At 68.5% G+C, this 13,057-nt stretch overlaps 3 protein-coding genes across 3 annotated transcripts; 2 read left to right on the plus strand and 1 right to left on the minus strand.

The window, feature by feature from the left end:
• Positions 1-195: 195 nt before the first annotated feature.
• Positions 196-2,658, minus strand: MIEN1 (migration and invasion enhancer 1). The gene is made up of 4 exons (XM_084275633.1): positions 2,572-2,658; positions 1,797-1,894; positions 1,305-1,381; positions 196-1,035 (listed from the first exon to the last, which is right to left on the minus strand). The coding sequence occupies exons 1-4, from the start codon at positions 2,634-2,636 to the stop codon at positions 952-954; spliced, it is 324 nt and encodes a 107-aa protein (XP_084131759.1). The 5' UTR covers positions 2,637-2,658; the 3' UTR covers positions 196-951.
• Positions 2,659-6,339: 3,681 nt separating this feature from the next.
• Positions 6,340-9,701, plus strand: GRB7 (growth factor receptor bound protein 7; the record flags this gene model as incomplete). The annotated part of the gene is made up of 14 exons (XM_084275543.1): positions 6,340-6,485; positions 6,605-6,749; positions 6,840-6,996; positions 7,079-7,200; positions 7,300-7,377; positions 7,508-7,645; positions 7,722-7,832; positions 7,961-8,059; positions 8,382-8,462; positions 8,543-8,659; positions 8,750-8,810; positions 8,922-9,009; positions 9,383-9,476; positions 9,555-9,701. 14 exons carry the CDS (start codon positions 6,340-6,342, stop codon positions 9,699-9,701), a joined length of 1,584 nt encoding a protein of 527 aa, XP_084131669.1.
• An 852-nt stretch (positions 9,702-10,553) lies between these two features.
• On the plus strand, positions 10,554-12,827 carry LOC311201152 (retinol dehydrogenase 8-like; the record flags this gene model as incomplete). The annotated part of the gene is made up of 6 exons (XM_084275461.1): positions 10,554-10,650; positions 10,736-10,897; positions 11,417-11,596; positions 11,682-11,775; positions 11,877-12,060; positions 12,588-12,827. The coding sequence occupies 6 exons, from the start codon at positions 10,554-10,556 to the stop codon at positions 12,825-12,827; spliced, it is 957 nt and encodes a 318-aa protein (XP_084131587.1).
• Positions 12,828-13,057: the final 230 nt, after the last annotated feature.

Below are 13,057 nucleotides of genomic sequence, written 5' to 3' on the forward strand. Positions count from 1 at the left end.
TGTGGTCACTGCTCCAGCGCCTGGGGACCCACGTGGCCCTTCCCATCCCCTTCCTGCCCGGCCTCAGCTGCCACCGAGGGCTGGACCTGCATCCCCAGGGGGTAAAACCCCGCTCCCACCCAGCCCTGCTCTAACCCTGCTTCTGGGTGCCCCCATCCCACCCCCATCCCGCACTGGAGGGACACAAGAAGGGGCCACGTTCTCCCCTGTCCTTTATTCAGCACCGGGCAGGGGGTTTATACAGGGTAGAGAATAAATAGGGGGGGAGGGGGAGGATCCTGCACCAGCTCAGCTGCCCCAGGGTGAGGGGCAGAGTCATTCCAGGCAGGAAGAGAGAGTCTGGGACCTGGGAAGGGGGGGGACACTGCTGGGTCGTGGGGACAGGGCTGAGCTGGTGTTCCCATGCCCGGCCGGGGCAGCGGGTCCCTCGTGCCGGTTTAAACAGTGACAGGAGAGACTTTAATTATTAACCCACCCAGTGCAGAGCCAGGGGGTCGCTCTGCATTCATCTGCTGGGAGCTCTGGAGCAGCTGAGGCCCCTCCGAGGCCCAGCCTGGCTCCCCTGAGGGCTGAGGGGTTGGGGGGGGGCATTTGTATGGGCACCCCACATCCCACCCCCAATCCCCACCCCCCCTACTCCAGGGAGGCAAGCACAGGGGGAGGGGGAAGGGAAAGGTGAAGGCAGGGGGGGAGCTGGCCCCCACAGAGGTTCAGGCACGGTGGGGATGGGACAGAACGCCCCCCTCCCTCCCCATTAACACCAGTACCAGACTCTGCCCATCCCAGCTCTCACCCCAGTTCCCTCAAGCTCTCACATTCCCCCCCACATCCCTGGGCACCCCCAGGCACGTAGGCAGCTACTGAGGGTGGTGAGGAGCGAATTGGGGAGACGCCAAGGGGGGCTGGGGGCGGCTGGTGGGGGGTGCTGGGTGTTCCCAGCTGGGCACAGGGCTACAGGATGACACAGGGGGGGCGGCTGTTGGTGATTTTCTCCAGTGGTTCCCCATTCCTGGCTCTGCGGATCGCTTCGATCAGCTGAGGAGACAGAGGGGAGGCAGAGAGGGGGGGGGGGTCACACCCTGGGATGGACCCACCGTGAGGGCTGGGGGGGGTGGGGGGGATGCAGCGTGGGCAGCGCTGCAGGGCCCACGCCAAGGAAACCTCCCCCCCTCTCCCAGCACAAGCAGCAGCAGGAAGGGGAACGAGTCCTGGGGGGGGATCATGAGGTGTCACCGGAGCTCAGGCCTGGGCACGGCTACCGGGAGCCTCCCCGCGGGCGCTGGGGCGTCGGGCCGGGTACTTACGTCCTTCTCATAGGGAAAACCCCCGTTCTCCAGCTTGGAGAAGACCAGCTGCCCGTTGATCTCGATCTCAAAGGCACCTTCAAAGTACGTGGGGTTGGGCTGTGAGCTGCCATCCTGCTCGGTGTGGTGCCACCACCCCCCTCCACCCTTCCTGCCACCCCTCCTGCCACACTCACCCCCTCCCCAGCACAGGGACTGGGCTTGCAGAGCTCACACTGCACCCCACAGAGCTTGGGGAGGGGGGCTCATGGTGGACCCCCAGGCTCCAGAGGCTCTGTACACCCCGAGACCTCGCTGAGGTGCAGCCCCTGAGACACGTGGCGCTGAGGTGTAACCCCCCCCGGCCTCACTGCGAGGTTTACACCAGCTCAGCTCCCCCTGCCCCCCCCCAAAGACCCCCCAGCACCGCAGCCAGGGTCACCCCAACACCGTGCACCCCCCCAGCGACCCCCAGCCAGCTCCCACGGGCCCCCCTGCCCATCGTGCCCCTACCTGTGCCCCCCAGCCGGGACTCGATCTCGATGTCGGGATACTCCTCCCTCACGGCGCTCGCCAGCTCCTGGTAGGTGGGCTCGAAGCCACAGGGCTCGCTGGGTGTGGGGAGAAGTGGGGGGACAGCTGGGAGCCCCCAGCAGCACCCCACTGCCCAGCCAGCCCCACCAAAACTTGAGCACCCCCCCCCCACCCTGCCCAGTACCCGCTTCCCCTCCGGCTGCCTGTACCCCCACAAGACCCCCACCCCCAGCGCCCCCAAACCCCATTACCTGCTGTCCCGTGTCTCAGAACCCCCCCAGACCCCCACAACCCCCCTGCCCCTTCCGCCCTCAAGCTGCTACCCCCGCGCCCCTCTCACAGCCCCCCCTCCCCGACCCTCCCGCCCCCCGCAGCCCCCCCCCGCGCCTCAGAGTCCCCCCTCCCCCCCCACCAGGCCCCTCCCGCCCCCCGCAGCCCCCCTCGCGCCTCAGAGTCCCTGCTCCCCCTCCCATGGCCCCTCCCGCCCCCCACAGCCCCCCCCCCCGCCTCAGAGTCCCCGCTCCCCCCCCCACCAGACCCCTCCCGCCCCCCACAGCCCCCCCCCCCGCCTCAGAGTCCCCCCTCCCCTCCCACCAGGCCCCTCCCGCCCCCCCCGCCTCAGAGTCCCGCTCCCCCCCCCCCCCTCCAGGCCCCCCTCGCCCCCCGCGCACCCCTGGAGCCCCCCCCGCCTCCCCGGTTCTCCTCCTCCCCGCCGGGGAAGGCCCCGCAGCCCGTCCCGGAGCCCGGCCCGCACCAGTACTCCACCACGATGCGGACCCGCCGCTCGGGCCCGGTCCCGGGCCCGGCCCCGTCGCTCATCGCCGCCGGACCCAGCGCTGCCCGCGGCGCTTCCGGGTGCGGCCACGTGACGCGGCGCTTCCGGCCTCGCTGCACAGCGAGACTCGCCTGCTCCGGCCGGGCTGCGCCGCGCCCCCTGCTGGCGGGAGGATCGAATAGCCCGCGGGGTGCGCGCCGGGGGCACCCACCGGCCCCCTGGGACACACAGCGACCCCCTAAGGGGCACGGGCCGGCCCCCTTGGGACACGAACCGGCCCTGGGGACATCCACGGACCCCTTGGGACCTGCACAGACCCCCCCGAGACACCCACCGACGACACAGTCACCCACCGACCCACGCGGGAGCTCCGTGGTCCTGTGGGGATCCCCGCAGCGCATGGGACACCCGCTGACACCCCCCCTCCCCGCCCCCGTGGGAGCCCCGGAGGTCGCACGGACTCCACGGGACACCCACAGACCCCACAGGGCACCCACAGACCCCACAGGACACCCACAGCACCCAGGGGAACGTGGATCCCCCAAAGCCCCAGGAGTCCCCATGGAGACCCCTCCCCTGGCACCGGAGTGGGGACTCCTGAGGGACCCCACCCTTTGTCCCCACGAAACCTCCACAGATCCCCTAAGGGACCCCACAGACCTCCCATTGGGACCCCAGCACCGCAGAGCCCCCCCCCCCGGGGTCCCTCCAAACCCCGGGGGATGCTGCTGCCTGCCTGGCACCCCCGTGAGACCCCCCACCCCACCTACCCCAGTTCCTGGGCTGACCCCGCGGGGCACCCCCGCCCCACAGGGCCCGTCCAGCTCCCCATCAGTGCAGTCCCAGGGTGCCCCCAAACCCCACAGCTGGGGACCCCGGGGAGGGGGGAACGGCCCTACATCCCCCCTCCCCCAGCCAGCTGCGGGGTCCTGGGTCCCCCCCGGGCTCTGTGTGTTCCCCACCCCTAGTGCTCCCGGGGTCACCCCAGTGCATTGTGGGAAACTCCCCATCATCTCCACCGGAGGGTGGGATGCGGTTTCGGGGTGGGGGATTGGGGGGGGGCTCGGACCCCCCACGGCTGGCCCGGGGGGGCCAGGCTGGATGTCCCATGGGAGGGGGGGCAGGCTCCGGGGATGTGGGGGGGCAGCACCCCTGGGTGCCGTGGTGGGGGGGGGGGCCGGGTGCCGGGTGGCCAGCCCGGGGCGGCATGATGTCAGGCGGGGGCGGGAGCTGGCGCAGGTAGATAAAGCCGGGGAGAACAGGAATCCCCGGTCCGGCGGGAGGGTGGCGGGACGCGGCGGGCGCCTGCAGGTAGGAACGGGGCTGGGGTGGGGGCTCTCCGCGTCACGGGGGCCACGGGTCAGCCCGGGACCTTGGCCCTTCGCTCCCTGCTGCCCCCCCTCCCACCCCCAGCCCTTCTCTCCCACCTTCCTCCTAGCTTGTCTTCCTCCTCCTCCTCCTCCTCCTCCTCCTCTGCCGCCCCGGCACGGCCTTGCCGCTGCCACCCCGCAGCCCCCGCGCCCCCGGCACCCAGGGAGCCCCGTCCCACCGCCTCGGCACTCAGCGGGACCCCCTACCCACAGCTGGTGGCCCTGGGACCCCATCCCCAATCCCTGTGGGCCCAGGACCCTGTCTCCCAGCCTGGGGGCCTGGGACCCTGCCCCATAACCCCAAAGCTCCAGTCCCCCCTGTTGTCCCAGGGGACACCCCGTGTGTGCCCCCTGCCCATCACCACCCCATCAGAGCCCCGACACACTCACTGGGATGGGATGGGCATCGGGGTGACCTGAGGCCACGGTGATGGGCTGTTGGGCTGGGGGCAGGGCTGTGCCATTGTCCTGGGGCCTCATGGGGGTTCCCCATCTGCCGCACCCCCTGTCAGCCCCTCTGGTGTCCCCTTCATTGTTTGGGGTGGCCCTGCACCGTATCCCACCGCGGCCACCATCACCCCGGTGTCCCCAGACTCACCTGGCCTGGTGCCTTCGGCCACTCTGGCAGGGCTGGGGCAGAGGGTCTGGACTGGTGGGACAGGCAGGGACAGGGATGTGGCAAGGCCGGGATGGGGGTGGCAGCGCTACAACACCATCGGTGCAGCCGAGCTGTGGGCTTGACCCCGGGATGGGACCAGGGCCGGGCAGCGGTCGAGCAATTAACCTGTTGCAATTAACCCGTCGCCGCGCATCATCCCGGGCACGGCGGGGCCCGGCCTGCGCATGCCCGTGGCCACCAAGTGCCGCCGGCACGGCTGCGGGTGTCGCGCGTGTGCTACATGTGCCGCGTGCCTGAGAGCCCCACACCGCCGTGGCCGGGCTGTGCCTGCCCCTGCCCGTCCCATGCCGAGCCGTGCTGAGCCGTGCTGAGCCATGTTGAGCCATTCCAAGCTGTGCTGAGCCGTGCTGAGCCGTGCCAAGCTGCGCTGAGCCATGCCGAGCTGTGCCAAGCCATGTCGAGCCATGCCAAGCTGTGCCGAGCCGTGCCAAGCTGTGCTGAGCCATGTCAAGCCATGCCAAGCTGTGCCAAGCCATGCTGAGCCGTGCTGAGCCATGCCAAACTGTGCTGAGCCGTGCCAGGCTATGTCGAGCCATGTCAAGCCATGCCAAGCTGTGCCGAGCCATGCTGAGCTGTGCCAAGCCGTGCCGAGCCGTGCTGAGCCGTGCCAAGCTGTGCTGAGCCATGCCAAGCCGTGCCAAGCCATGTCAAGCCATACTGAGCCATGGTGTGATTGCCACAGGGCCCTGCACATCCCACAGCCCTGAATGAATTATTCTGGGGCTGGAACCGGAGCGCCGGCTGCTGTCCCCACCTTCCCCGGGCTCTGCGGCACCGGCGTTGGCGCTGGGCACCAGCGGCCGCGCGTGGGCGAGGGGTGATGCAGCGGCGCGGGGGGCCGCGCCGGCAGGCGGGCTCGGGGCAGTTCCCATGGTGGGTGCCGGCTCCCTCGCCCCCGTCCTGCCGCCCCGGCCCAGATGCCAGCGCGGTGAGGTGGAGCTGGGAGCGGCCGCCAGAACTGGTTTGGCCGGACCCAAGAAGGTGTCTGGGCTGGGCCACCGCCACGCTCCGCTTCCTGCTCCCGCCGGCGCCGCGCTCACCCGCCGCGGCTCAGCCCGACACAGTTCAACCCAGCACAACACGGCCCGGCACGGTTCGGCCTGGCAAAGCCCGGCCTGGCAAAGCTCGGCCTGGCACGGCTCGGCTTGGCACTGCTCGGCCTGGCAAAGCTCAGCCTGGAAAACCTCATCCTGGCAAAGCTCAGCCCAGCCCAGCACCACCGGCCCCAGTACGGCTCAGTCGGTGTCTCCTGGTGTCACCGGGCTCTGGGTGGTGACGTGGGGGCACCAGAATGGGTCCTGCTTGGGACGTGGCGGGTCTGGGGGATTCTCGGGTGTCTCATAGGGGGCTGCACTCACTGCCAGGCCCACCCTCCTGCCCCCCAGCTCCCACAGTGGGATGGGGACACCCCATTGTGGAGCTCGGCCGGGACCCCCTCAGGGTAATGGGGGTGGGGGGGGCTGGGGGCAGGTGAGGCGGCGCTGAGTCACACCGCCCTGCGCTGACTCACTGTTTGGGCGCCGGCAAAACACGGGGCAGGTGCCAAGGGTGGGCAGCCCCCGGCAGCACTGTGGCACCAGTGCCCACGCTGACGCGGTGGCGGCAGCGGCTGGTGGTGTGTGGCCGATGTGAGGCTCAGCACGGCACCTGGGTGCTCACACTCTCTCTCTCTCTCTCCCCCCCACCCCAGATAATGCCATGGACGGGGGGGCTCAGCAGAGCAGCCTCTGGGAGCCCCCCGGACCAGGCGGTGCGGAGCAGGAGGGGGTCCCTGGTGAGTGGGACGGGGGCGAGGGGCCGCCCGAGGTGAAGCGCTCCCAGCCTCTCTTCATCCACGGCGGCAGGTGGGTGGGGGGGGCCCAGGTGCTGAGGCTCCCCTGTGGAGTTTGGGGAGGTCCAGGGGATTTTGGGGTGGGGGTGGGGGGTTGGTATCAGAGGAAGTTCAGCCCCTCTCTGCCCGCAGCCGGCAGCTGCCAGAAGAGGAGCCACGCGCCTCGTCACTGCCCAGCATCCCCAACCCCTTCCCCGAGCTCTGCAGCCCCTCCAACTCGCCCATCTTCAGCAGCCCAGCCTTGGGGCAGGGTTCCCCCCGGGAAGGCGCTTCCCACGTGAGTCAGGGTGGGGATGGGGGGACACGGGGTATGTGGGGTTCCATCCCACTAAGGATGGGGAGCCCTGACCCCCCCCCACCCTGGCAGGTGGTGAAGGTGTTTGGCGAGGATGGCGCGTGCCGCTCGCTGGAGGCGTCGGCGGGGACCACGGCACGGCAGCTCTGCGAGACGCTGGTGCGGAGGACGCGGGCGCTGCAGGACCACAGCTGGGCCCTGGTGGAGCTGCACCAGCAACTGGCGCTGGGTGAGCTGCCAGCGTGGCACAGCCTGGCACTGGGGTTCGTCCCCCGCCCCCGGCCACCCCGCTGAGCGCCCTGTCCCCGCAGAGCGGTGCCTGGAGGACCACGAGTCGGTGGTGGAGGTGCAGAGCTCCTGGCCCCCCGGCGCCGACAGCCGCTTCGTCTTCCGCAAGAACTTCGCCAAGTACGAGCTCTTCAAGAGCAACGCGGTAGGTGGCGGCTGGGGCAAAGCCCCTGGGGGGACACACATAGGGACATGTGTGCCCCACAGGGACCCTGAGAGGGTGTCCCTTGTCCCCCACCCCCAGCAGTCCCTCTTCCCTGCGGTGATGGTGTCCAGCTGCCTGGAGGCAAATAAGAGCATGGCACACTCGGAGCTCATCCAGGTACACCGGGCCCGTCTGTGCCATGGGGACCCTGTCATGCTGTGGGGGACCCCTTGTGCCGTGCGGTCCCACCACACGTGGGGACTCTGCCCTGGATGGGGAGTCCTCATCCCTCGTCTCCCCGCTCCAGAACTTCCTCAACTCCGGGAGCTGCCCCGAGGTTCAGGGCTTCCTGCACCTGCGGGAGCCGGGGCGCAAGGTCTGGAAGCGTTTCTACTTCTCCCTGCGTCGCTCGGGGCTCTACTACTCCACCAAGGGCACCTCCAAGGTGAGGGTGTGGGTCGGGGCACGGCTGGGCCAGGGGTGGCTGGGCCAGCCCTGACACCCCCCCACCCCCACCCCAGGACCCCCGGCACCTCCAGTACTTCGCCGACCTCACTGAGTCCAACATCTACTACGTGACGCAGGGCAAGAAGCACTACGGGACGCCCACCGAGTTCGGCTTCTGCATCAAGGTGGGGACATCCCTGCTGGGCTGGGGGTTCTGAGCCTTCTGTGTGCCTTCCCCTGCCAAGGGGTCTCTGCCCCCCCATCCCCGAGCTGGCTGGGGCTGCCCCATGACAGCTCCGGCCTCTTCCCGCAGCCCCACAAGGTTCGGAGCGGCACCAAGGGCCTGAAGCTGCTCTGCAGTGAGGATGAGCAGAGCCGGAGCTGCTGGATGGCAGCATTCCGCCTCTTCAAGGTGATCCCTGGCCCCGTTACTGGTGCCATGCTGGGAGGATGCTGGGGGGTACCAGAGGGATGCTGGGGGGATGCTGGGGGCTACCAGAGGGATGCTGGGGAGTACCAGAGGGATTCTGGGGGGTACCAGAGGGATGCTGGGGGAAGCCCCATCCCTGTGCTAGAAAAGATGCAGGATGGGTGTCCCCATCCCCCTGAGGGTAGATGTCAAGGTCCCCATCCCCATGCTGGGTGGATGCCGAGGTTCCCATTCCCACACCAGCGGGTGCTGTGGGATGGAGGCTCCAGGGGACCCCGCAGCTCACAGGACTGTACCCCCCCAGTATGGCATGCAGCTCTACCGCAACTACCAGCAAGCACAGGCGCGGCTGAGTCAGCCCCCCTGGATCGGCCCCACGCCCCTGGTGAGTGCCAACACCCCCCCCCCTCCCGTGGCCCCCATTCCACAGGGACCCCCCCATGTCACCCCCCTGCTCCCCCACAGCGGAGCGTCTCAGACAACGCGCTGGTGGCCATGGACTTCTCCGGGTGCACGGGCCGGGTGATCGAGAACCCCAACGAGGTGCTGACAGTGGCCCTGGAAGAAGCGCAGGCCTGGAGGGTGAGTTGGGGTGCAGGGGTATGGGGGGGTGTGGGGGGGGTGGTCTCCCCGAGCCCACCCTAACGCCTGCTCCTTGCTTTGCACGGCCAGAAGAAGACGATGCACCGGTACAGCCTGCCAGCAGCCTGCCAGAGCTCCCCGCTCAGCGCCGGTGAGCAGCACCCAGCCGTGGGGTCCCATCCGGCACAGCCAGGTTGTGCCAGGGGGGGGTCCCTGCCCCAGGTGTGGGTTCCATCCAAGCCCGATGCCCGTCTCCCCGCAGCCATCCACCGCACCCAGCCCTGGTTCCATGGGCGCATCTCCCGGGAGGACACCCAGCAGCTCATCGGCCGTCAGGGCTTGGTAGACGGGTACGGGGACCCCGGGGGGGGGTCAAGGTCCCTGGGACTCATGGTGGGCATGAGGGACCCCTGATGGGTACATGACCCAGTGGTTATAGGACCCTGGGGTTCATAGGGTGACACAGGACTTCTGGGAGGTGGGGGGGTGACTGGTTGGGGGGGAGTGTGATCCCGGGAGGGTTGGGATGACCCAGGGTTTGCTGGGGACCTGCAGCCCCAGGGGGTACAGGAGGTTTGTGGGTGGGGGAACAGGACCTGGGGTGCCCAGGGCTCTTGGGGGTACAGGACACCAGGGCTTGGGGGGTACCTGGGACCCTGGGGAGGACGCAGGGGCAGCAGAGGGGGCACGTGGTGATACCCCCTCCCCTCCCTGGGCTCACAGCGTCTTCCTGGTGCGGGAGAGCCAACGCAACCCCAAGGGCTTCGTCCTGTCCCTGTGCCACCTGCAGCGAGTCAAACACTATCTCATCCTGCCGGTGAGTGCTGGGACGGGGTGCTGGGGGTGCCAGGGGTGCCGGGGGGGGTGCCAGGGCCTGACCCACGGCTCCCCACAGAGTGAGGAGGAGGGACGGCTCTACTTCACCATGGACGACGGGCAGACCCGCTTCGCGGACCTCATCCAGCTCGTGGAGTTTCACCAGATCAACCGCGGCATCCTGCCCTGCAAGCTGCGGCACTACTGCACCTGCGTGGCCCTCTGAGCCCGGCACAGCCCTGCTGAGCATGGCCCAGCACCACCAGCACAGCCTGGTGCCACTGTGTAGCCTGGCACTGCCCAGCACTGCCAGTACCGCACGGTTTGGCACAGCCCAGCACCGCCGGCTCAGCTCGGCACAGCCTGGCACGGGGCGGCAGGATTGGGCCCGGCTTGGCACAGTGGGCTCAGGGTCAAAGAGGGCTCCTCTGCTGCCAGCTGCCCGCCTTGGGTGCTGGCTCTGCTCGTGGGGTCTGAGGGTGACAGTATCACCGGGCCCCCACCCCACACTCAAGCACTTTCTCCCCCCCTCCTGCAGCGCTGTCCCCGAGTGTCCCCGAGTGTCCCCAAGTGTCCTTGGGGCCTGGCACTCCTTGGGCCAGGTGGGCTCAGGGGTACCCAGCCCCAGGAGTGGGGTCCCGGGGAGGGTGTTATGGGGGGGGGGTACCCACCACCATGTCCCCCACGTCCCCACAAGGCCAGTTGAACTGTGATGTGTTTTATACCACTGAGGAAATAAAGGTTATTTTTTCAGAGCTCTGGCCTTGCTCTCTCTAAAGGAAAAGCTGGGGTGCTGGGGGGGGGGGAGGGGGGGTCTGTCCCCACAGCCCCCTGAACTGCAGGCATGTGGCTGGCAGCATCCCCAGGTCCTGCCGTGTCCCCATGGTGCCCCAGGTCAGGCACAAAGGCCCCTCTGTGCACCCCGGGCACCACGTGCAGCTCAGCCACGCGGCCGCTGGCAAATCCCCGGGGGGGGATTAGTGGGGGTGGATTAAGGGCCTGGATTTGGGGGGGGGCCAGGGCTGGGCCAGCTGCTATTAAAGGCGGGGGGGCCAGGGAGTGGGGCCGCGGCCGTGCCATGGCTCCCAAGACAGTGCTGATCACCGGCTGCTCCTCCGGCATCGGGCTGGCGCTGGCTGTCCGGCTGGCACGGGACAAGCAGCGCCGCTTCCGAGGTGAGCAGGGTGGGGGGAACCCCTCCCCCCCGCCCCATTCTGGGAGGGGGGACCCCATGTGGGGCTGAGCCACCTCTGTCCCTAGTCATCGCCACCATGAGGAATGTGGGCAGGAGTGGGGCGCTGGCGGCGGCGGCGGGGCCGGCGCTGGGCCGGACGCTGGAGATCAAGCAGCTGGATGTCTGTGACGAGAGCTCCATCCGCACCTGCCTGGACAGCATCCCCGGGCGCCACGTCGATGTTCTGGGTGAGCCCTGGGACCCCCTCCCACTGCGTCCCTGGGGTGCCCGGTGCTGGGGACCCTCCGTGCTGGGGACACCCTGTGAGCTGAGGACACCCTGTGAGCTGGGGACACCCTTGAGCCTGTACCCTCGGTACACATGGGGTACCCCTGGGGACTGTCCACATCAAGCACAACCCATGCTGGGACCCTCCATGTCCAGGACATCCCATGCACCAGGGACCCCCAGGCCCCATGCCCTGGGGACCCTCTGTGCCAGGGACAACCCACACCAAGGACAGTCCACACAGTGGGAACCCTCTGTGCACCCAGTGCTGGGGACCCTCCGTGCTGGTGACCAGGGATCCCCTGACCTCAGGCATCAGGGACCCTCCGTGCACCAGGGACACTCCCCACCCAGGGCAACCCACGCTGGGGACCCTCCATGCACCAGAGACTCTGTGTGCACTGGGGACCCTCTGAGCACGGGGCACAGCCTGTCCCCCCCTGCAGAGGGGACACCCTGCTGACGCCCCGTGTCCGCAGTCAGCAACGCCGGCGTGGGCATGGCGGGTCCGCTGGAGTGCCAGAGCCTGGCGGCCATGCAGAGCCTCATGGACACCAACTTCTTCGGCCTCGTCCGCCTGGTCAAGGAGGTGCTGCCCGACATGAAGCGGCGCCGTGGGGGCCACATCGTGGTCATCAGCAGCATCATGGGCCTGCAGGGTAGGGAGGTGGGGGGGGGGGGGGCTGCCCTGGTGGGACCAGCACCCCCCCACCCAATCCTGATGGGGACCCCCTGCCCGTCCAGGCATTGTCTTCAATGACATCTATGCGGCCTCCAAGTTCGCGGTGGAGGGTTTCTGCGAGAGCCTGGTGGTGCAGGCGCTGCGCTTCAACGTGGCGTGAGTGCTGGGGGCTGCTGGTCAGCATGGTCCTCCCCCTCCACCCCTGGGATGGGGGTTTCGGGGAGTGCTGGGGTTCCCAGCACCCCGTCCCTGGGTAGGATCAGCCTGGTGGAGCCGGGGCCGGTGATGACGGAGTTCGAGGCGAAGCTGTATGAGGAAGCCGAACGCGCTGACTACTCGCGGACCGACCCCGAGACAGCCGACATCTTCACCAACCTCTACCTGAGGAACTCCAAGGACGTGTTTGCCAGCCTGGGCCAGACCCCCGAGGACATCGCTGAGGTGATGGGCAGGTGGGCGGGTGGCCCCGCTGGGTTGGGGGCTGCCCCCTTCCCACCCCCTTCCCGGCAGCCCCATGGCTGGGCCGGGCTGTCCAGAGAAGCCTCAATTAGCCCTAATGAGGAGCAGTGACCCCCTGGCTGGCAGTGGCACAGAGCTCCTTGCACCTGAGCTCCATCCTAACGGGGCTGAGCCTGGCTGGGAATGGTAGTGGTGTGGGATAGGATATGGGATTGGGATGGGGATGGGAATGGGAATCGAGATGGGAATGGGAATCGGGATGGGAATTGGGAATTGGGATGGGGATGGGGAAGAGATGGGAATAGGAAGGAGATGAAATGAGAACAGGAATGAGGATGGGGAAAGGATGGGATAGGAATGAAGTTGGAGATGGAATGGGAAGCAGACAGAAAGGAAAGGGGATGGGGATGGAATGGGGATGGGATGTAAATGGGAAAGGGAATAGGGATGGGATGGGGGGTGAGGAAGAGATGGGGATGGCAACGGGACAGTGAAGTCCCCACATCCAGCACACGCTGCGGGTGATAGAGGCAGCCCGGCCGCCCTTCCGGCACCAGACCAATGCGGCGTACACGCCGATGGCCGCGCTGAAGCACGCCGACCCCAGCGGCGCCCTCATGACCGAGGCTTTCTACAAGCTGGTGTTCAAGTACGACGCGGTGCTGCGGTTCGGCCTCCGCGCCATCCGCCTGCTCCGCTGGAAGGCCCAGAAGGTGAAGGAGGGGGTCCGGCTGCTGGGCTTCAAATAACCCCCCGCGGCACCCAGGAACTCAGGGTGCTGAGGCACAGCCACCCCAGGCACCCTGCTCGCCTCGGGGGGCAGCTCCGAGGCGAGGGGGGTGTGGTGGGGGGGTGGTGAGCAGTGCCGGGACCCGCGTGGGTTTCGCTTCCTGCTCCCAGCCCAAAATAGCGGCTGCCGCTGCTGTATTAAAATCGGGAGTGTATTTTTAACCAGCACCGGGTGAAAAAGCAGAGCGGC

Source organism: Gallinula chloropus, assembly GCF_964237585.1.
Source record: "Gallinula chloropus genome assembly, chromosome: 26".
NCBI classification, from domain to species: domain Eukaryota; kingdom Metazoa; phylum Chordata; class Aves; order Gruiformes; family Rallidae; genus Gallinula; species Gallinula chloropus.